At 44.3% G+C, this 24706-nt stretch overlaps 1 protein-coding gene across 1 annotated transcript in view; it reads left to right on the top strand.

Annotated features, from left to right (window-relative positions):
• Positions 1–24706, top strand: part of NLRC5 (NLR family CARD domain containing 5) — a 141874-nt gene that overhangs the window by 77456 nt on the left and 39712 nt on the right. The window contains exons 26-36 of the mRNA XM_077288340.1: positions 9729–9794; positions 13559–13642; positions 14386–14469; positions 15144–15230; positions 16196–16252; positions 16870–16905; positions 19859–19942; positions 20532–20615; positions 21919–22002; positions 23653–23742; positions 24103–24186. Of these exons, the coding sequence (XP_077144455.1) occupies positions 9729–9794; positions 13559–13642; positions 14386–14469; positions 15144–15230; positions 16196–16252; positions 16870–16905; positions 19859–19942; positions 20532–20615; positions 21919–22002; positions 23653–23742; positions 24103–24186 (840 nt within the window). The remainder of the gene's footprint in view (positions 1–9728; positions 9795–13558; positions 13643–14385; positions 14470–15143; positions 15231–16195; positions 16253–16869; positions 16906–19858; positions 19943–20531; positions 20616–21918; positions 22003–23652; positions 23743–24102; positions 24187–24706) is intronic.

Raw genomic sequence — 24706 nt, forward strand, 5'->3', positions numbered from 1 at the left:
ACGGTCCCTACAGTCAAACATGGCGGAGGTTCCCTGATGTTTTGGGGTTGCTTTGCTGCCTCTGGCACTGGACTGCTTGACCGTGTGCATGGCGTTATGAAGTCTGAAGACTACCAACAAATTTTGCAGCATAATGTAGGGCCCAGTGTGAGAAAGCTGGGACTCCCTCGGAGGTCATGGGTCTTCCAGCAGGACAATGACCCAAAACACACTTCAAAAAACACTAGAAAATGGTTTGAGAGAAAGCACTTTAGACTTCTAAGGTGGCCAGAAATGAGTCCAGACCTGAATCCCATAGAACACCTGTGGAGAGATCTAAAAATGGCAGTTTGGAGAAGGCACCCTTCAAATATCAGGGACCTGGAGCAGTTTGCCAAAGAAGAGTGGTCTAAAATTCCAGCAGAGCATTGTAGGAAACTCATTGATTATTACCAGAAGCGGTTGGTCGCAGTTATTTTGGCTAAAGGTTGTGCAACCAAGTATTAGGCTGAGGGTGCCAATACTTTTGTCTGGCCCATTTTTGGAGTTTTATGTGAATGATCAATGTTTTGCTTTTTGCTTCATTCTCTTTTGTGTTTTTTTTCATTTAAGACAAATTAAATGAAGATAATAATACCAAAGAATTTGTGATTGCAATCATTTTCAGGAAGAAACTGAGTATTATCTGACAGAATTGCAGGGGTGTCAATACTTTTGGCCACAACTGTAACTGCAATACACTTTTTTCTTAGAACGGAGCCTACAGGCGATGGATGCCGATGCTTGTCTTCTGTTGCGATGGACGCCGATGCTTATCTTCTGTTGCGATGGATGGGATGCCGATGCTTGTCTTCTGTTGCGATGGATGCCGATGCTTGTCTTCTGTTGCGATGGATGACGATGCTTGTCTTCTGTTGCGATGGATGCCGATGCTTGTCTTCTGTTGCGATGGATGACGATGCTTGTCTTCTGTTGCGATGGATGCCGATGCTTGTCTTCTGTTGCAATGGATGCCGATGCTTGTCTTCTGTTGCAATGGATGACGATGCTTGGCATCTGTTGCGATGGATGCTGATGCTTGTCTTCTGTTGCGATGCATGACGATGCTTGTCTTCTGTTGCGAAGGATGCTGATGCTTGTCTTCTGTTGCGATGGATGCCGATGCTTGTCTTCTGTTGCAATGGATGACGATGCTTGTCTTCTGTTGCGATGCATGACGATGCTTGTCTTCTGTTGCGATGGATGCCGATGCTTGGCATCTGTTGCGATGGATGCTGATGCTTGTCTTCTGTTGCGATGCATGACGATGCTTGTCTTCTGTTGCGATGGATGCCGATGCTTGTCTTCTGTTGCGATGGATGCCGATGCTTGTCTTCTGTTGCGATGGATGCTGATGCTTGTCTTCTGTTGCGATGGATGCCGATGCTTGTCTTCTGTTGCGATGGATGCTGATGCTTGTCTTCTGTTGTTCTGTTGCGATGCATGACAATGCTTGTCTTCTGTTGCGATGGATGTTGCTGTTTGTAAAAAGAATCTTCTGAAGTTATTATAGCCACTGGGAAACTTGGGTTACAACCCTCATGGAAACCTTTCCAGAAACTTTTGTGATAGAAAGTGTCTCTAATAAGAATATAGACAGGATCCATATATAAATGTACGACGTTCTGCCAACAGTGCCAGGGTGCCCAACACCATAAAGCTTGGACTGCTTGGCTCTAAATCAAAATGTAGCTTCGAAAAATAAATTTCAGTCCTGTTCCTTCAAACCCAATGATATAGAAGTTAAACATCACTCATCTTGGGTATAACTGAGAAATAAATATCCTGCCAGGCCCATCTGTCTGCTAATGTGAAGCCTGCTCAAGACAATACAGACACATTGAATCTTTGGGCTGATTCAGCCCATGACACCAAACACGAGAGTTCTCATCAAGCAGATGGGTGTGATAAATATGCACATACTGCACTTATTTAATATCCTAGCTAATTAGATTGGTAAAAGTTCATAAGTTGCAAAAAATACCTTTGCTTTGATACTGGTAATGTGTGTACAGCAGCCTAGATCAATCACAATGTACACAGAAAGAATGGCGTGCATAACCCAGCACGCACGGCAACAGTGGTGGTCAGCCACAAACCAATGTCAAAATAAAAAAGGGGAGAAGCCAGTGCTGCTTATGGTCAGAACGCAATACATAAAGTGCACATGAACATATTGATTTCTAACTGTATTTCAAAATGAGACATTTATCAAACAATTGATCAATTCTTTGAGCCACCCCGCCACTTCAAGGCATTCTCATAATGGGGCGTAAGAAATCCCTGCCTCCTGTCCTCATTGTAATACTACCCCCCTCCCATGTATGTCAGTCCCACACAATGTATAAAAAATCTGTCCGATTTTGTCTGCTGAGAATCGCACAAATGTTCTCCGTATCTCATCCGTGTGCAATGCCAGGATGCGTTTTTTTCTGAAAAAAGTATCCGTGTGTCATCCGTATGTCATCCGTATGGTGAGATTTTCTCACACACTTGCAAAATGAGCAAATAATGGCTGAGCCTTTCCTGTCACCTGCCCAATGCCAGGGAATTTCTCGCAAGTCACACTGATGGTCCGTGTGCTGTGCTATTTTTTTTTTTCTCGCACCCATAGACTTGCATTGGCAAGTATAATACGGACGAGAAAAAAACGGATGATAGGAGCTGCCCCATAGATTAACATTGGTCCGAGTGCTATGCGATTTTTTATCGCTTATCACTCATCCATATTACGCTGTAGTGTGACCCCGGCCTTATGGCCCCGGAATCCTGCACCCTGTGAGTCACTACAATCTGTACCTCTTCCTCCCTTCTATGAGTACGTTATTCATTGATCTTCTGTGCAGGCGAGTCACTGTGACCTCCGATGTGTGTGCCGATAATATGCTCTCCATGCTTCCTCCCTGCACAGTCATTGCTAGGAACCATGTGTACATAGTGATGACTATGCAGGGAGGAAGTGGGGAGAGCACCTTATCGGCGCGCACACCGGAGGTCACTGGAGCGTAGGGCGCCTGCGCAGAAGATCCCTGAATGCAGTGCCCACAGATGGGAGGATGAGGGATGGATTTCTGAGGGAGTGCAGGGCTCCAGCGTCATAACTGACATACATGGGAGGGGGGTAGTATTACAATGAGGACAGGGGGCAGGGATCTCTTACAGCACCGCACGCCCCGGAGCCGGAAGACATCATTAGCATAAAGACAGAATATAACATTTCTCAGCAACAAGACCGTTAATATTAGGCAGACAGGTAGGACTAGTATAATATTTCTATTACCTGTATGCCCATATTTTTTTTAAATCATGTATTTTTTATTAAAGCATATGACACGCCATTAACACAGTCCGATACAATTTCCAGACAAATACCGTACATTAGATACATGACCTGATAATAAATTTTCATTTTACTAAACAACACCCTTACCACCTAACCAACCCCCCTCTTCCTCCCCCCAATCTCTTGCCCATTATCCAATACAACCATCTGACAGCATCACCTCTTGAGAAAAGATAACAAGCTTTACAAAAACACGCCTGTACATGTAGGAGTCCCCCCAGAATCAACTACACAACACCCATTCTACTTTGCAGTAACTCAGCAGACGCCACACCTGGGTAATCCATCCATCCACACCTGTATGCCCATATTGAATATGTCAGATACATACTGGGGGGGCAGACTCCCTTTCAGTGTGATGCAGCTTGTGGTTACTATATGGGGGCTTGTTATACTAAGACATGTAAAAGACCGAGCTAAGGTATCAAAAGCCCCCCACCTCCCCATCTCCAGCCCCCCAGACAGCAACTATTACATGTAATAGTATATAATCTCCCAACAAACAGTATAATAATCAGTGGCCTGTCCTCCTCAGCCATCACAATACCCCCATCCTCTTACCTTCACCCCCCAGTGACCATGACATGCCACTTACCAGGTCTGCAGTCAGCGAGGCAGAGGCAGGACCAGGAAGTGTCTGAGAGGCAATCCAGCGTGCACCAAACTGCAACCAGGAAACATCTCCTCAGGTCAGTCATGTACAGTGTACACTGCTAGCAGCTGCAGGGTCTCCTCAGGTCAGTCAGCACTGTACACTGCAGGGTCTCCTCAGGTCACTCAGCACTGTACACTGCAGGGTCTCCTCAGGTCAGTCAGCACTGTACACTGCAGGGTCTCCTCAGGTCACTCAGCACTGTACACTGCAGAGTCTCCTCAGGTCAGTCAGCACTGTACACTGCAGAGTCTCCTCAGGTCAGTCAGCACTGTACACTGCAGGGTCTCCTCAGGTCAGTCAGCACTGTACACTGCAGGGTCTCCTCAGGTCACTCAGCACTGTACACTGCAGAGTCTCCTCAGGTCAGTCAGCACTGTACACTGCAGGGTCTCCTCAGGTCAGTCAGCACTGTACACTGCAGAGTCTCCTCAGGTCAGTCAGCACTGTACACTGCAGGGTCTCCTCAGGTCAGTCAGCACTGTACACTGCAGGGTCTCCTCAGGTCAGTCAGCACTGTACACTGCAGGGTCTCCTCAGGTCACTCAGCACTGTACACTGCAGAGTCTCATCAGGTCAGTCAGCACTGTACACTGCAGGGTCTCCTCAGGTCAGTCAGCACTGTACACTGCAGGGTCTCCTCAGGTCAGTCAGCACTGTACACTGCAGAGTCTCCTCAGGTCAGTCAGCACTGTACACTGGAGAGTCTCCTCAGGTCAGTCAGCACTGTACACTGCAGGGTCTCCTCAGGTCAGTCAGCACTGTACACTGCAGAGTCTCCTCAGGTCAGTCAGCACTGTACACTGCAGGGTCTCCTCAGGTCAGTCAGCACTGTACACTGCAGAGTCTCCTCAGGTCAGTCAGCACTGTACACTGCAGGGTCTCCTCAGGTCAGTCAGCACTGTACACTGCAGGGTCTCCTCAGGTCAGTCAGCACTGTACACTGCATAGTCTCCTCAGGTCAGTCAGCACTGTACACTGTAGGGTCTCCTCAGGTCAGTCAGCACTGTACACTGCAGGGTCTCCTCAGGTCAGTCAGCATTGTACACTGCAGAGTCTCCTCAGGTCAGTCAGCACTGTACACTGCAGAGTCTCCTCAGGTCACTCAGCACTGTACACTGCAGAGTCTCCTCAGGTCAGTCAGCACTGTACATTGCAGAGTCTCCTCAGGTCAGTCAGCACTGTACACTGCAGAGTCTCCTCAGGTCAGTCAGCACTGTACACTGCAGGGTCTCCTCAGGTCAGTCAGCACTGTACACTGCAGGGTCTCCTCAGGTCAGTCAGCACTGTACACTGCAGGGTCTCCTCAGGTCAGTCAGCACTGTACACTGCAGAGTCTCCTCAGGTCAGTCAGCACTGTACACTGCAGGGTCTCCTCAGGTCAGTCAGCACTGTACACTGCAGGGTCTCCTCAGGTCACTCAGCACTGTACACTGCAGAGTCTCCTCAGGTCAGTCAGCACTGTACACTGCAGGGTCTCCTCAGGTCAGTCAGCACTGTACAGTGCAGAGTCTCCTCAGGTCAGTCAGCACTGTACACTGCAGGGTCTCCTCAGGTCAGTCAGCACTGTACACTGCAGGGTCTCCTCAGGTCACTCAGCACTGTACACTGCAGAGTCTCCTCAGGTCAGTCAGCACTGTACACTGCAGGGTCTCCTCAGGTCAGTCAGCACTGTACACTGCAGGGTCTCCTCAGGTCAGTCAGCACTGTACACTGCAGAGTCTCCTCAGGTCAGTCAGCACTGTACACTGGAGAGTCTCCTCAGGTCAGTCAGCACTGTACACTGCAGGGTCTCCTCAGGTCAGTCAGCACTGTACACTGCAGAGTCTCCTCAGGTCAGTCAGCACTGTACACTGCAGGGTCTCCTCAGGTCAGTCAGCACTGTACACTGCAGAGTCTCCTCAGGTCAGTCAGCACTGTACACTGCAGGGTCTCCTCAGGTCAGTCAGCACTGTACACTGCAGGGTCTCCTCAGGTCAGTCAGCACTGTACACTGCATAGTCTCCTCAGGTCAGTCAGCACTGTACATTGCAGGGTCTCCTCAGGTCAGTCAGCACTGTACACTGCAGGGTCTCCTCAGGTCAGTCAGCATTGTACACTGCAGAGTCTCCTCAGGTCAGTCAGCACTGTACACTGCAGAGTCTCCTCAGGTCACTCAGCACTGTACACTGCAGAGTCTCCTCAGGTCAGTCAGCACTGTACATTGCAGAGTCTCCTCAGGTCAGTCAGCACTGTACACTGCAGAGTCTCCTCAGGTCAGTCAGCACTGTACACTGCAGGGTCTCCTCAGGTCAGTCAGCACTGTACACTGCAGGGTCTCCTCAGGTCAGTCAGCACTGTACACTGCAGGGTCTCCTCAGGTCACTCAGCACTGTACACTGCAGAGTCTCCTCAGGTCAGTCAGCACTGTACACTGCAGAGTCTCCTCAGGTCAGTCAGCACTGTACACTGCAGAGTCTCCTCAGGTCAGTCAGCACTGTACACTGCAGGGTCTCCTTAGGTCACTCAGCACTGTACACTGCAGAGTCACCTCAGGTCAGTCAGCACTGTACACTGCAGGGTCTCCTCAGGTCAGTCAGCACTGTACACTGCAGGGTCTCCTCAGGTCAGTCAGCACTGTACACTGCAGGGTCTCCTCAGGTCAGTCAGCACTGTACACTGCAGGGTCTCCTCAGGTCACTCAGCACTGTACACTGCAGAGTCTCCTCAGGTCAGTCAGCACTGTACACTGCAGGGTCTCCTCAGGTCAGTCAGCACTGTACACTGCAGGGTCTCCTCAGGTCAGTCAGCACTGTACACTGCAGAGTCTCCTCAGGTCAGTCAGCACTGTACACTGGAGAGTCTCCTCAGGTCAGTCAGCACTGGACACTGCAGAGTCTCCTCAGGTCAGTCAGCACTGGACACTGCAGAGTCTCCTCAGGTCAGTCACCACTGTACACTGCAGAGTCTCCTCAGGTCAGTCAGCACTGTACACTGCAGAGTCTCCTCAGGTCAGTCACCACTGTACACTGCAGGGTCTCCTCAGGTCAGTCAGCACTGTACACTGCAGAGTCTCCTCAGGTCAGTCAGCACTGTACATTGCAGAGTCTCCTCAGGTCAGTCAGCACTGTACACTGCAGAGTCTCCTCAGGTCAGTCGCCACTGTACACTGCAGAGTCTCCTCAGGTCGGTCGCCACTGTACACTGCAGAGTCTCCTCAGGTCAGCACTGCAGAGTCTCCTCAGGTCAGTCATGTACAGTGTACACTGCTAGCAGCTGCAGGGTCTCCTCAGGTCAGTCAGCACTGTACACTGCAGGGTCTCCTCAGGTCAGTCAGCACTGTACACTGCAGGGTCTCCTCAGGTCAGTCAGCACTGTACACCGCAATGTCTCCTCAGGTCAGTCAGCACTGTACATTGCAGAGTCTCCTCAGGTCAGTCAGCACTGTACACTGCAGGGTCTCCTCAGGTCAGTCAGCACTGTACACTGCAGGGTCTCCTCAGGTCAGTCAGCACTGTACACTGCAGAGTCTCCTCAGGTCAGTCACCACTGTACACTGCAGGGTCTCCTCAGGTCAGTCAGCACTGTACACTGCAGAGTCTCCTCAGGTCAGTCAGCACTGTACATTGCAGAGTCTCCTCAGGTCAGTCAGCACTGTACACTGCAGAGTCTCCTCAGGTCAGTCAGCACTGTACACTGCAGAGTCTCCTCAGGTCGGTCGCCACTGTACACTGCAGAGTCTCCTCAGGTCAGCACTGCAGAGTCTCCTCAGGTCAGTCATGTACAGTGTACACTGCTAGCAGCTGCAGGGTCTCCTCAGGTCAGTCAGCACTGTACACTGCAGGGTCTCCTCAGGTCAGTCAGCACTGTACACTGCAGGGTCTCCTCAGGTCAGTCAGCACTGTACACCGCAATGTCTCCTCAGGTCAGTCAGCACTGTACATTGCAGAGTCTCCTCAGGTCAGTCAGCACTGTACACTGCAGGGTCTCCTCAGGTCAGTCAGCACTGTACACTGCAGGGTCTCCTCAGGTCAATCAGCATTGTACATTGCAGAGTCTCCTCAGGTCAGTCAGCACTGTACACTGCAGGGTCTCCTCAGGTCAGTCAGCACTGTACACTGCAGGGTCTCCTCAGGTCAGTCAGCATTGTACACTGCAGGGTCTCCTCAGGTCAGTCAGCACTGTAAACTGCAGGGTCTCCTCAGGTCAGTCAGCATTGTACACTGCAGAGTATCCTCAGGTCAGTCAGCACTGTACACTGCAGAGTCTCCTCAGGTCAGTCAGCACTGTACACTGCAGGGTCTCCTCAGGTCAGTCAGCACTGTACACTGCAGAGTCTCCTCAGGTCAGTCAGCACTGTAAACTGCAGGGTCTCCTCAGGTCAGTCAGCACTGTACACTGCAGGGTCTCCTCAGGTCAGTCAGCACTGTACACTGCAGAGTCTCCTCAGGTCAGTCGCCACTGTACACTGCAGAGTCTCCTCAGGTCGGTCGCCACTGTACACTGCAGAGTCTCCTCAGGTCAGCACTGCAGAGTCTCCTCAGGTCAGTCATGTACAGTGTACACTGCTAGCAGCTGCAGGGTCTCCTCAGGTCAGTCAGCACTGTACACTGCAGGGTCTCCTCAGGTCAGTCAGCACTGTACACTGCAGGGTCTCCTCAGGTCAGTCAGCACTGTACACCGCAATGTCTCCTCAGGTCAGTCAGCACTGTACATTGCAGAGTCTCCTCAGGTCAGTCAGCACTGTACACTGCAGGGTCTCCTCAGGTCAGTCAGCACTGTACACTGCAGGGTCTCCTCAGGTCAGTCAGCATTGTACATTGCAGAGTCTCCTCAGGTCAGTCAGCACTGTACACTGCAGGGTCTCCTCAGGTCAGTCAGCACTGTACACTGCAGGGTCTCCTCAGGTCAGTCAGCATTGTACACTGCAGGGTCTCCTCAGGTCAGTCAGCACTGTAAACTGCAGGGTCTCCTCAGGTCAGTCAGCATTGTACAATGCAGAGTATCCTCAGGTCAGTCAGCACTGTACACTGCAGAGTCTCCTCAGGTCAGTCAGCACTGTACACTGCAGAGTCTCCTCAGGTCAGTCAGCACTGTACACTGCAGGGTCTCCTCAGGTCAGTCAGCACTGTACACTGCAGAGTCTCCTCAGGTCAGTCAGCACTGTAAACTGCAGGGTCTCCTCAGGTCAGTCAGCATTGTACACTGCAGAGTATCCTCAGGTCAGTCAGCACTGTACACTGCATTGTAATCCTGATCAGTATTTAACAGGACGTATGAGTTCAGTATACGGCCTAGTAGCCGATGTGAAAATTGCGAGATTTCTTTTTCTTTTCTTTTTTTTTTTTATTGATAGTGACATAGAAAATTGAAAAGTAAAAAACTATCAAAAATGGGAAGAAAAATTACATTTATCATAAAAACCTGATTTATATTATTTTCTGATGATACTTTCCATTTAAGAAAGGACATATTTTGGAGACTGCAGAGTTTTGTATGCACACTTTAATCTGGGTTGGTAACCTCTTCTAACCCCTCTGAATTTACTGGACTTTTGCTCCACTCGACTCTGCATTACCAAGAAAATCAGAACCGTGTAATACTGTGCTTCTCCTGCGGGAGTGCTGCAGGGATATTGCATACTTGCTGACCATCGCCATGAAGGTACTTTTTGGCTAGTAATAAGCAATTGGATTATAATGACCCCTAATATATATATATATTTTTATTTTTTAGTTTAAAACTAAATGAAGAGATCCATATTATTTTCTGTTCTTCTGGAGACTCGCCAAGAAAAATAAGGTAATTATTTAGTCCCATTAGATATATTCATTGAGGTTGATTTTGACTCTTTGACACCCCATGAATGGGATTTCTCCTGGTCTTTTTTGTCTTTTTTATGCCTCTCATGATTTCTGTGATGTTGCCGCTCGCTTCTCAAAAGCCATCGCCTACATCAAAGTACGAGGGTCATTATACTTCTGCCGCTTTGCCTGTTTAGTGCACTGTTTTACTGATGCCTTTTTTTGCTCTTATGCAGACGTTATTATATTTCACTAGATGGTGGCCCGATTCTAACGCATCGGGTATTCTAGAATATGTATCTATATAGCAGCCACATAGTATATAGCACAGGCCACGCAGTATATAGGAGCCATGTAGTATATAGCAGACAAATAGTACGTGGCCTGTGCTATATAGTATGTGGCTGCTATATACATACATACATATTGTAGAATACCCAATGCGTTAATACAGGCCACGCAATATACAGTATAACACAGCCCAAACAGTATATAACACAGCCCACGTACTATATAGTACTATATAACACAGGCCACGCAGTATTTAGCAGCCACGTAGTATATAACACAGGTGACGTAGTATATAACACAGGCCACGCAATATATAGCACAGCCCACGCAGTCCAAAACACAGGCCACATAGTATGTAACACTGGCCACGTAGTATATAGCAGCAATGTAGTATATAGCACTGCCCACGTAGTATATAGCAGCCATGTAGTATATAACGCAGCCCACGCAGTATCTAACACTGCCCACGTAGTATATAGCAGCCATGTAGTATATAGTACTGCCCACGTAGTATATAGCAGCGATGTAGAATATAGTACTGCCCACGTAGTATATAGCAGCTATGTAGTACTGTATATAGTACTGTCCACGTAGTATATAGCAGCTATGTAGTATATAGTACTGCCCACGTAGTATATAGCAGCTATGTAGTATATAGTACTGCCCACGTAGTATATAGCAGCCATGTAGTATATAGTACTGCCCACGTAGTATATAGCAGTCATGTAGTATATAGTACTGCCCAAGTAGTATATAGCAGTCATGTAGTATATAGTACTGCCCACGTACTATATAGCAGCCATGTAGTACTGTATATAGTACTGCCCACGTAGTATATAGCAGCCATGTAGTATATAGTACTGCCCACGTAGTATATAGCAGCCCACGCAGTATCTAACGCTGCCCATGTAGTATATAGCAGCCATGTAGTATATAGTACTGCCCACGTAGTATATAGCAGCCATGTGGTATATAGTACTGCCCACGTAGTATATAGCAGCCATGTAGTACTGTATATAGTACTGCCCACGTAGTATATAGCAGCCATGTAGTATATAGTACTGCCCACGTAGTATATAGCAGCCATGTAGTATATAGTACTGCCCACGTAGTATATAGCAGCCATGTAGTGTATAGTACTGCCCACGTAGTATATAGCAGCCATGTAGTATATAGTACTGCCCACGTAGTATATAGCAGCCATGTAGTATATAGTACTGCCCACGTAGTATATAGCAGCCATGTAGCACTGTATATACAGTAGTACTGTCCACGTAGTATATAGCAGCCATGTAGTATATAGTACTGCCCACGTAGTATATAGCAGCCATGTAGTATATAGTACTGCCCACGTAGTATATAGCAGCCATGTAGTACTGTATATAGTACTGCCCACGTAGTATATAGCAGCTATGTAGTATATAGTACTGCCCACGTAGTATATAGGAGCCATGTAGTATATAGTACTGCCCACGTAGTATATAGCAGCCATGTAGTATATAGTACTGCCCACGTAGTATATAGCAGCCATGTAGTACTGTATATAGTACTGTCCACGTAGTATATAGCAGCCATGTAGTATATAGTACTGCCCACGTAGTATATAGCAGCCATGTAGTATATAGTACTGCCCACGTAGTATATAGCAGCCCACGCAGTATCTAACGCTGCCCATGTAGTATATAGCAGCCATGTAGTATATAGTACTGCCCACGTAGTATATAGCAGCCATGTGGTATATAGTACTGCCCACGTAGTATATAGCAGCCATGTAGTACTGTATATAGTACTGCCCACGTAGTATATAGCAGCCATGTAGTATATAGTACTGCCCACGTAGTATATAGCAGCCATGTAGTATATAGTACTGCCCACATAGTATATAGCAGCCATGTAGTGTATAGTACTGCCCACGTAGTATATAGCAGCCATGTAGTATATAGTACTGCCCACGTAGTATATAGCAGCCATGTAGTATATAGTACTGCCCACGTAGTATATAGCAGCCATGTAGCACTGTATATACAGTAGTACTGTCCACGTAGTATATAGCAGCCATGTAGTATATAGTACTGCCCACGTAGTATATAGCAGCCATGTAGTATATAGTACTGCCCACGTAGTATATAGCAGCCATGTAGTACTGTATATAGTACTGCCCACGTAGTATATAGCAGCTATGTAGTATATAGTACTGCCCACGTAGTATATAGGAGCCATGTAGTATATAGTACTGCCCACGTAGTATATAGCAGCCATGTAGTATATAGTACTGCCCACGTAGTATATAGCAGCCATGTAGTACTGTATATAGTACTGTCCACGTAGTATATAGCAGCCATGTAGTATATAGTACTGCCCACGTAGTATATAGCAGCCATGTAGTATATAGTACTGCCCACGTAGTATATAGCAGCTATGTAGTTTATAGTACTGCCCACGTAGTATATAGGAGCCATGTAGTATATAGTACTGCCCACGTAGTATATAGCAGCCATGTAGTATATAGTACTGCCCACGTAGTATATAGCAGCCATGTAGTACTGTATATAGTACTGTCCACGTAGTATATAGCAGCCATGTAGTATATAGTACTGCCCACGTAGTATATAGCAGCCATGTAGTATATAGTACTGCCCAAGTAGTATATAGCAGCCATGTAGTATATAGTACTGCCCATGTAGTATATAGCAGTCATGTAGTATATAGTACTGCCCACGTAGTATATAGCAGCCATGTAGTATATAACACAGCCCACGCAGTATTTAGCAGTGTGGGCACCATATCCCTGTTAAAAAAAAGAATTAAAATAAAAAATAGTTATATACTTACCCCCTGGGATCCAACGGCGCTCTGGCGATGTGCGTGCGGCTGCCGCCATGTTCCGTTCCCAGGATGCATTGCGAAATTACCCAGAAGACTTAGCGGTCTCGCGAGACCGCTAAGTCTTCTGGGTAATTTCGCAATGTATCTCTGGGACCGGAAGCTGGCGGAAGGCGCGAGCGCATCGTCGGACTACGGAGGGTGAGTATAGCAGGTTTTTTTAATTATCATTATTTCTAACATTAGATTTTTTTACTATTGATGCTGCATAGGCAGCATCAATAGTAAAACGTTGGGGACACACAGGGTTAATAGCAGCGGTAACCCGTGGCATAACGCGGTCCGTCACCGCTGGTATTAACCCTGTGTGAGCGGTGACCGGAGGGGAGTATGGAGCGGGCACCGGGCACTGACTGCAGGGGAGTAGGGAGGGACTAATCGGACTGTGCCCGTCGCTGATTGGTCGCGGCAGCTGGCGAGACCAGTCAGCGACGCGGGATTTCCGTGACGGAAGTTGCCGACAGAAAGGCAGACAGAAAGACAGACAGACGGAAGTACCCCTTAGACAATTATATATATAGATGATCATGATTTCTATGAGATTTCAGCACCAAGTTCTAATTTGCATTATATTTCTGAATCACTCAGATTATCCAGATATAACTTCTGTGTAGACCATCTTAAGAAGCTTTGTGCTTTGCTGGAAAATACTGACCATGTGAACCATATCAAGTGAGTTTATCAAGCAAAATACTCTTGCGATCAGGGTTAGACTGGCCGTCCGGAGAAGCGGGGAATCCTTCGGTGGGGCCAAGGTTCTCATTCAGAGGCATCCAGAGTGGCAGACTTCTCAGTAATGAATTGGTTTTGTATAAATGAAAGATGGGTCCTGAGAATCAAGTCCTTTGATGGGTCCAATGTTGCTCAGTTTGACACTGCTTGTGATCCAAGTGGTTGTGCCCGGGTGGCCAGTGGGGGGCTACAAAATACTCTTGCGATCAGGGTTGGACTGGCCATCCAGAGAAGCGGAGAATCCTCCGGTGGGCCCTAGCTTCTCATTCAGAGGCATCCAGAGCAGCAGACTTCTGAGTAATGAATTGGTTTTGTATAGATGAAAGGTGGACCCTCAGAATCAAGTCCTTTGGGGGATCCAATGTTGCTCAGTCTGACACTACTTGTGATCCAAGTGGATATGCTCTGGTGGCCAGGAGGCGCTAATGAGCTACTCTGCCCTGGCTAGGGTGTTTAGATATAGAGTTGGGGCGGCAAACACATATTTTTTCAGATATTGGTCAATGCAAAGTTAGACATTTTTCTATGGGGCATTATGGTAACTGGTTTGAATGTTGAGGATTTTGTAGGGATTCCTTACAATTCGTGGGGCACGTGAATGTTTTTTTCGTAAAAAAATTAAAATTAATTTCATAGGAAAGTTTGTAATTAATGGTATTTATTAATGTAATGTTTACGTGCAGATTGAAGAGGAATGACATTTCTTTAGAAGCAATGAAGGAGATTCTCATAGTTCTGTTAAGAAAGCCTCATTCGTTCTCCTTAAGGTAAGAAAAAAACATTTTGATGAATTTATTAAGGACTGCGCCTCTTGATTTTCTGATGGTTTCTCCATTTTTCATAAAAGTAGGCAAAATTTAGCAGAAGGGGCCTCCAAAGACCCAACAAATATGCAATAAAATTGTGCAAAAAATTTACGTAAATTATAGTGAAGATCTACATCTAACTGTTCCTGGCATAGTTTTGACTTTCAAGTGCTGTACGCCGAAGAATAGGCTTAGCAGATCTTATATTATGACAATGTTCACACTGAGTTTATTAAAGAGTTTAAAAACCCCAAATTTTCAAGCAGAATCCATTTCAGAGAACGCTCATGTTTTTGGAGGAAGTTTTCCTTTACCTGAAGCAGTTTTAGGCTATGTGCACACGGAGTCTTCTAGCTTTGTTTTTGGAGCTGTGCACACAGAAAATTTCAAGGAGTTTTTGGAGCAAAAAAACTGAGAGGAAACTCTTCAAATCCTCCTCTAAAAAAATGCAAAACTCCTACAAAAACTTGGAATTTTTGCTCTGTTTCCTAACAGAAAATACTCTGCAAAATCATGTTGCTTCTTTTATCCGCTAGTTTCCAAACCCTAAAGGAAGGTCATCAATCTCCATCAATGAAGCCATGACTGTCTGTTGCTGGGCCTTTATCTAATGATGTAGCTACTTTGTGTTTCAGTATTGATGAGACCTGGGTGGGCGGAGAACATTTGATGTCACTTTTCCACCATTTGATAAACATACCTTCAAGACTTCAGTGTATCAGGTAAGAGATTGAAATGAACAGGAGACATCATTTGCATGTATGAGTGCTTTCCCTGAAAACATGGATAGCACTCGTACGGGAACATCGGATGTCTGATTGAGGTCTTCCACTGACACATATCTCTCCCGAATCCCCCATAAACAGGAAAGAGCTTTTGTTTCCCCTATTATCTTCCTGATGGACAGAAAGATCGGGTGTTGAAACTGCAATTGTTGGATACTTCTTTCCTTTGACATTATATGTCAGGCTGTCTGGCTCCCGTACACAATAGGCCAGGGGTGCACAACATATTTTGGTCCAAGGGCCACATTGCCATATTGAACCAGTCCCAAGGGCTGCAGAAAAAATGTAAAAGGGATAATTACATGAATACATCACCAAAACAACCATTAGTACATTAATACAGCTACAGAACCAAGTTTTGAGTATTTGAGAAGGATTTTGAGATTTGATGGTCAGTCGATTCTGTAGAAATCCAAAACTTTTATTTCCATGCACGGGGGGTCTTTGTGAATGGGGGCATTAAAATGTCCTACACCAGCCACATGGAGAATAATATCTTCCAAGAGGTAAGAAATGTTGTAAAGCTTCCCAGGGAAACATGGAATTGATTGCGAGAAGGGTTTTAGATAAATAATGCTTGCAAGCACAGATTAGCCTGTAAAGTTTGGGTGGGTAGAGCTTAAAGAAATTGTCTTGCTGTATTTATCCGCTTCAGTGCCAACTCTCCACTGCTGCCCCTTTCTTTCTTGATATCGCTGCAGCAGTGTTGTCACAACAACATCATGTGACCGCTGCAGCCAATCACTATTCTGCTCTCTGATGTGTCCTATGCTGGTGAGAAGAACACAATCAGCATTGACGATGATGTAAAATTATATGCATGTTGACAAATATGATTATGTAAGAGCAGAATTATTTCTAGTCAAATCCATAAATAAAAAGGGTTTTTTTTGTCCTTTTAGTGTATTTCAGAGTAAGTTGACTATTGATGTGAATAGTGCAGACAGTCTTGATGAAAGGTAAGAGTCTCTCCGCAGGCGGACTTGCTATATATATGATTTATTAAAGGGTTTTCCAGTTTGCAAAAAATAAATAGTGATTGATTAGAGACCCTGTGAGGGACAGAATGATCCCCACGTGTATCGCCAAGTTTTGGCTTCCTCAGGGGGTAACATTGATTTGTGCAGGTTTTTAATTATTTGAATTCATTATAATTTATAGGGGTTTTTCGGTATATCCAAAAATTTTCCTTTTATGATCGCTAAATAAAAATTGCTTATTTTATCTCCTTGACATGTGCCTTTTTCTAGCATAGGTCTCTTTCTTCTTTTTGCTATGTATTCTGCACTGCCACTATTTTGGTGGTGGCCACATTCTCAAATCATCTGTCCTAAAATATATAACTTGTTCATATACTTTGCTTATCATAAGTGTTGCGCCTGCCGAACAGCTACGGGGACTCGAACATATTTTTCAAGCACGCTGAAGACACTGGGTTAGCACTCAAGCATGCTGAGATAACACCTTATCCGAGCACGTTCGCACATCACTGATCGCATGTCCTATGCACTAATGCCTTGAAAAACTGGTTCTTCGTTTCTTTAACTAGCCTGCTTCTTTTATATTTCTATTTTAGCGTTGCTGCAAGTTTTCAGGCTCTGAAATCATTAAGGTAAGAAATGAGACTCCAACTTTTTTTCATTTTTTTTTTTACCCGAAAAATAAAAACAAGTTTCTGTTTGCTGTGCAGCGTTGTCTTCTCAGTCCCCTGACCGCAAGCTAAAAATACACATGAACTGCGGAGCGGACATATTATGCAGAAATCATATTATCAGATCGGTTGTCAGAAATGTTGTGCTGGTGCTTCAGGTTTAATGAATGCAGCCGGGAAATTGATGACTTGGAGTCTCTAGATCTTGTGATTAAACACAGCACAAATCTTACCCAGCGAAATCATCATAGTGAAGAAGATGGGCTTCATCCAAAGATAACATCTTATAATTAGCAAGAGTATCCTGGAAGGTTATACTGGTGATTATACATACCTACGGGTCCAGCAAAGGCAAAGTTGCTATTTTTCACTGCTCTGCAGATTATTATAACGCACCCACATTAAAGCGGATCTGTCACCAGATTTCCCAATTTTTAAATCGATTTTACTCTGTCGCCTCATTGGAGGACACAGGACCATGGGACACAGAACCATGGTGAGGAAGATCAAGCAAGAGGGAGTTCCAACCATCCTAATCGCACCGGACTGGCCCAGACGTACATGGTACGCCGACATCGTACAACTTACAGCCCCGACCGCCCGGATCTTCTATCACAAGGCCCGTTCTACCACCAGAACTCAGGGCCCTCAATTTGATGGCGTGGCTCTTGAAACCTGGGTTCTAACCCAGGCAGGGCTCTCGACGGACGTTAATAGGACCATGATCTGATCAGGGCACGGAAGCCAGCCTCTGCCAAGATTTATTACCGTACCTGGAAAGCTTTCTTTACCTGGTGCGAATCTCATGGCCAGACCCCATTCCCTTATTCCCTGTAAGTTGTACGATGTCGGCGTACCACGTACATCTGGGCCAGTCCGGTGCGATTAGGATGGTTGGAACTCCCTCTTGCTTGATCTTCCTCACCATGGTCCTGTGTCCCATGGTCCTGTGTCCCCCAATTAGAGGCTAAGAGAAAGAGATTTTACGGTGAGTACACAAAAATCTCCTTTTTTTTACGCCTGATGAGACTGATGTACTTACTTTGAAAAAAAATGAATTTTTTTTCAAAAGTTTAAACTCAACCCTCCTTGCCTGATTAATGTCTCCTCAGTGTCCCTCCCTGCTGCTGCCATTATCTCACCCTGCTCGGTACAAGCTGCAGCTGTCAGAGACTGAATAAACTTGGACTTTTTTTTTTACATTTTATATCCGTATTATACAGCCATTCTAACATGGATTTTCAAAGTAAGTACCGAAGTCTCATCAGACATGATGGCTTGTTTTTTGTGGGATAGGTTAACATTTCGATTGACACCATTCGATTTACTATATAGTGAAATTTCTAAGTACGGTAGTTTGAAAAAAAAAAAAAATCTGCCTTCATTGTTTGGATTTTGCTTTTGCAGCAGTAAAAATGACCCGGTGACTCAATTCATCGAGTCAGTGGGGTTAAGGAGATGATAGATGAAGTTTTTAAATATTTTACTGCTTTTAAAAAATTCAGAGCCTTGTAAAAATGGTTCGTGTCACCAGTTTTTATGTCACATAAATTTTTTTTTTTTTTCCATGGAAAGCCTGTTTTATTACATACAAATTTTTTAATGCGGTACTTTTTATTTTTGAGGGGTCACGATGTGACTGGAAAAACAAACTCTGTCATATTAATTGTTTTTTTTCTTTTGGTGTTGAGTATTCACTTATTGGGGCTCCTCCACTGATTCTGGAACAGTTTTTCTTTTTCTTCTGTACCTCTCCATTCCAAAATTATGCCCCTGTCCCCGCCCTGGTAAAAAAGGTGCAAATTTTCCCTTCAACGAACTGGGCGTTTATCACAGAACTTCTCTGTGGGCGTTGGCTTTTTCTCCCCTGACGCTGGCCAATGAGAGCATGGCCACACCCACAGAGAAGTTCTGTGGTTTACACCCAGTTGGCTGAAGAGAAAATTTACACCTTTATTAGTGGAGACATAACTTTGGATTAGAGGAACACGGAAGTAAAAGAAAAATTTTTTCTGAATCAGTGGAGCAGCACCGATTGGAGGGAGTATGTTTAAGTTAAAAAATCCAATGAAAGGTCTTTTTAAAAAATATCTGAACTTTTTATTGTAACGAACCATATATCTGTGACCACTGGATCCAAAGAGGATGAGTGCAAGAATGTGCCATTCCTCTAACAAAAAGTAGGGATGTTGTATACAATATTTTTGTAAGGCTGAAGGTTCAAAATACAATCACGGGACACTCTTAAAGGGAATCTGTTGCCAAACTTTTCCATATTTTCTGAGAGCAGCATGATGTAGGGATAGAGACCCTGATTTCAGCGATGTATGACTGACTGGGCTGCTTGATACAGTTTTGATGCAAGCACTGCAGATCTAGCAGTTCTGTAATGCTGAGCCATGTAAAACCCAGCCCACACCATTGATTGACAGTTTTCTGTGGACACTGTGCAGAATGAGGCCAATCAGTGGTGAGGGGCGGAGTTACCCCGATCAGTTGACTAAGAGGCACGAAACACCTTGTCCTTTAGTGATAATATCCTGCTGATAAATTACTGATAATATTGAAACATCAACACACAGCCTAATAAGTGACACATCACTGAAATCAAGGTCTCTGCCTCTACAACGCGCTGCTCTCAGATTACATGGCAAAAATCTGCTGACATATTCCCTTTAAAGAGGAACGCACACTTCAGTTTCAGCTAGTAGACAAATACAGTTTTCTCAAGTTGAAGTCAATCGCTGAACTGTCGATGGACAGTCAGTTGGGGCATGGGTGCACCAGGTGCCTCCTGCTTGTTGCCGGACTCCTGTGTAAACACAGTGTAAGTATTAACCTATTCCTCAATGTATCTCCGTGTAAAGAATTGTTTCTAAGCAGGAAATATTCCGGTCATTATGTTTTATCACAGTTTATCGAGAACCATGCTCGGCGATACAGGAGTTCACATTATTTCCAGTTTCTTGTCTTCGCTTCCAGCACTAAAGATTATTAAGTAAGTAATAATTCTCCAGTCTAAATCTGAGATGTAATCAATTACAGGCACTGTTGTATTATATTTCCAGAATTCAGGTTTACACAGCTATGCAGTCAGATTATATTTCCAGCTGTTAAAGGGAGTTATCCAGGACTACTGTTTTTTTTTACTGTGGGCCTAAGAACTAACAGGCAGATAGTTGCTAACTATCTGCATGTTATGCCCGATGCCGATTTCTGCCAGCACACAACGGTCATAGATCGCTCCAGCTGCTCCTGCTGACATCACATCAACAGAGCTGCGACTTCTCTTTCGCTCTGTTCTGCTGACATCATGCTGATTGACAGTCGGTCCCGCCCACGAGGAGCCAGATGACAATGAGCATCACGTCAGCAGTCACGCCCCATCCAAAGAGCAGCCCGGAAGAGGTGGGTGAGCGCCTAAAGATTCTTACCAAATACTGCCGTATATGAACTAAATGTGCTGAATTAAAAAATGTGCAAAATTAAGCAAAACTTCAGCTCATTTGTGAGTATGTCCAATATGGCTCCAAAACCAACACTGATCTATGTAACTGAGATATAATCTTCTTTTTTTTATATAACAGATTGGCATTTGTAAATATGTCACATATCGGCGTAATGCATCTTACCGAAAGCCTACAGCACTGCAAATCAATCCAAGATATTGAGTAAGTACTATCACTTCCTAGTCTTAGATCTATAAAACTTTGCACATTTCTTAAGGGTGAAAAACATTCTTCTTTCCTGTACTAAAAGACATAATTAAAAGATATGAAATCACTTGGGGTCCAAACTCTGTGAAACCCACTGATACTGAGACTGAAGGGACATTTTCTGTTATTTTATGCTGCAGATGATGGAATATTCAAAGTTTTTGCAATTTTACATTGAGCAACATTTTTCTGAAATTGTTCCACAATTTTTAATGCAGTTTTTCACAGATTGGTGACCTTTAACCATCTTTGCTTCTGGGAGACTCTGCCTCTCTAACATGTTCTTTTTATACACAGTCATGTGACTTAGTTGAAAATTAACCCTCCGCTTATTTTTCCAGCCTCTTGTCACTCCTGTCCCAACCTTTTTGTGTTGTATTGCTGCCACCAATTTCTAAATAAGTTTATTTAAAAAAAATGGAAAAATGTCCAACTTTCAACTTCTGATCTGTGTTCTGTTGTGAATAAAATATATCTGTCACGATGTGACAGTCTTAAGGGATGGGGGCCTCAAAGTGTCCCTGGAACTGGGACCCTAACTATCCCTGTCACGGGAATACTCTTCTTTGTAGAGAAGCCTGAGTTTCCGATCTTACTATTCTGTTAAACCCTGATCTGTCCCCTCCCCCACTCTATGAGGCCTGGGATAGAAATGTAAGGTACGCAAGACACAAAGACAAAATATTGATAACAGAAAACCTCAATCATACAAAAGCACTAACCAACAATAGTGAAGAGGATAGGGTCAGGGAGGAATAGACTTAATAGGAACAGGGACTAGGAGATAAACACACACGTACTACAGCAAACCACAAATATTTACCACAACAACTCCATTCCAACCACTTAGCTTTAGCACACAGCACAGGACGACAAATCTTTCACTGGCAGGGACAAGAAGGTCTGGCCTGTTTATTTAGGAACTGCATGTGTCTGATCAGCATAAAAAGGGTCGTTAACCTCTTCAGCACCAGAGTAAACTAAATCCGTTTAATATGGGACACAATTTACATCATTTCTAAAGAAGACCTACGATTTATTCCCCGACGTGACCATCTAACTCCAGGTTTTCCAGGGGGATGTGGCACCCTCATGACAAGCTATAAGAGATTTCCAAACCATTGAATTCTTGATTTCTTTACATTTTACACTGCATCACAACTTTTTGGGAATTTAGAATGTATAGTATTTATTCTTAGTATTATAGTATTATGCTGTGATCTTCTTTATTTAGTATTCATGCATGTGTATTTCTCAGCTTGTCCAATAATGCTATTGGTGAAGAGGGAGCGAAATCTGTGACACATTTACTAACACAGAAGCGGAATCTCAGAGCCATCAAGTAAGTTTCATGAAAAAGGCAATTAGTTATAGTATTATCCCATTTGGCACATATAGAGCTAAACTGATCCAGTTTTTAAATCCTTTCTGTTCTTTCAAATTTAGATTGTAAGCTCTTGGAGGCGTATTCCCAAATGTTAATCACTGGAATAAGTTTATTCTATACAATCAAAGCTTTTTCTTTTTGATCCATTGTGCCGTGTAAACCTGGCTGTCCTCAAGAAGCAGGCTCTCCCTATTAATTCTCCGTCCTGTTTTCTATCTGTATGATAACCATGATCAGTATTTCTGTGATAGCTTCCATCACTCCTGTGTCTCGCTGTTCTATTTCCCGACAATTTGTTTTATTGATTTCTATAATAAGACATTTTGAGTCTGGACAATTTTGTTTTAAGTAGGAGTTTAGATCTGACCCGGTCAAGACTTTATTTGATGTGAACCACAATGGTCAAAGATTTACTGGATCAAGGCTGGTCTGGTTGTATCTGACAGCATTGATTCACCTGTCTGGTTTACGTGACACAGTAAAATGAAAATGGATGATATAGTGTATCCTCTGCAAAAACTCATTAAATTGAGCTTCAATCATCCTCTTAATAAACTCTCCCCTCTCCAATCTATCCTGAATTGAGAAGACAGGGCCATATTTCTTTCCAGCTGCTGCACTGATTCCCCCACCCTGTGGCAGCAGTTGCATTGGTTGCACATCTGCCACAGAATACAATATATACATAGTACTCACCCACAGTGCTTGCAGCTCCCAACATCTCCTCCCTCATCTCAACTACCACCTTACTCATGTGCTCAGATCTGGTAAGGATCTGAAACTTACATCTTCCATAATTTGAACATCCCCCTCTCATCTCCAAGACTTTTCTCATGCTGCACCACTTCTCTGGGATGCACTACCACAGTCAATCAAGTTAATTCCCTGTATACCTAATTTTAAGTGTGCCCTAAAAATATATATTTTTAGGTTGGTTGATCACATTACCTCATTAAATTACATTGTCCCAGTTGTTCCTTCCTATATTGATCCTCTGAATCTGGTCCCTACTTTCATCAGTGGTCCACACACTCCATTGTAATCATGTAGTGTATCTTCTGCAAAACTTATAAAATTGAGCTTCAATCATCCTCTCAATAAACTATCCCCTCACCAATCGATCATGAATATAGCAGTAAGGCTCATATTTATGTCCAGCTGCTACAACGATGCCCCTACCCAATGACAGTAATTGCACTGGTTGCCTAGCTGATACAGATTACACCATATAATGATTACCCACAGTTCTGCAGCTCCCTAAGTCTCCTCTCTCATCTTGTCTACCACCTTAGTCATGAGCTCAGATCTAATGATCTGAAACTAACATCTTCCATAGTCTGAACCTCCCTTTCTTGTGTCCAAGACTTTTCTCGTGCTGCGCCGCTTCTCTGGGTTGCGCTACTCCAGGTAATCGACTTAATTTCCAGTATACACAGTTTTAAGTGTGTCCTAAAATGATATCTTTTTAGGTAGGCCTATCACATTACCGCACTAACATGGAGAAAACCATATGGTTCATCATATAATATGGATATAAAATATGACATTTGTTCAATCTGCATTGAAAGAAATCAGTACCAAATAGCAATTTTTTTTTTTTTTTAGTGTATGTGGTTGTGGCTTCTCAACGATTTCAGAAGAAGGAAGACAGTTTATCACAGAGTTATCCAAGTGTCCTGATCTTCAGGAGATAAAGTAAGAAAACGTATTAGATAAATCACATAGGTATTATGGGGAAGTTAACTGTTTGTAGACATCTGCTAAGTAAATGGGTAAATAAGGATCAGGCATGTTCTATTTCAACATGTCCAATCCTTTCTTCCCCAGTACATTTTTATAGTAAAATTATCACCTGGCTGATTATGTGACTGCAGGATTAGATGTGTATGGAGATGTCAGGGTAAGGAAGGATCGAGCATGTTGGATTTCAACATGCCCAATACTGTTGTTCTTACAGAAGACACAGTAAGCCATGAATATTCAGCCAACATCGATTTAAGGTGTGGGGCCAATGTGACATACCTAAGATTAGGACAATGTCTTTTGCTTTACCAGTCTGCAGGATATGTCGCTGGATGATGACTCCCTTCTAGTTTTGTGTCGAGCACTGCCACAGATGCTATCAATAAGGAAACTAATGTAAGTGTGAGAGATTGTTATTCTTGTTAATAGAGTATACTGATACTTAAAGGGGTTGTATGGTGAAAACATCCATGAATTAGGTGATAACTTATTGATAGGTGGGGGTCTGACCGATGTGACCCTCGCTGATCGGCAGAAAGAGGAACTTTTATCCCAGTAAGAATACAGCATCAATGCGCAAGTCCAATCTGCTCTCCATTCATTCCCTAGAGGTCTGCCTAGCGTTTCGCTAGGCTTTTTCAGGCAGTCCCATAGAGAACGAATGCCGCTCCATTCTGCAACGCAGATATAATTTCCTGATGCGGGTCCTAACAGTGGGATAGCCACAGATCAGCAAGTTATCACCTACCCCAAGGATAGGCCATAACTTGTTTTCATTTGACAGCCCCTTTAAGTGATATATTGATAAGGAAGACATTTAACGATAGATTAAACACTTTGCATAGCTTGAAGTTATTAAAAAGAAAAGTACAAAAAAGCTCAAATAATTGACTTTGGTGATGGCTGCAGTAGAGAA

The sequence above is a fragment of the Ranitomeya variabilis genome, chromosome 2, assembly GCF_051348905.1.
Source record: "Ranitomeya variabilis isolate aRanVar5 chromosome 2, aRanVar5.hap1, whole genome shotgun sequence".
In the NCBI taxonomy this organism is placed as follows: Eukaryota; Metazoa; Chordata; class Amphibia; order Anura; family Dendrobatidae; genus Ranitomeya; species Ranitomeya variabilis.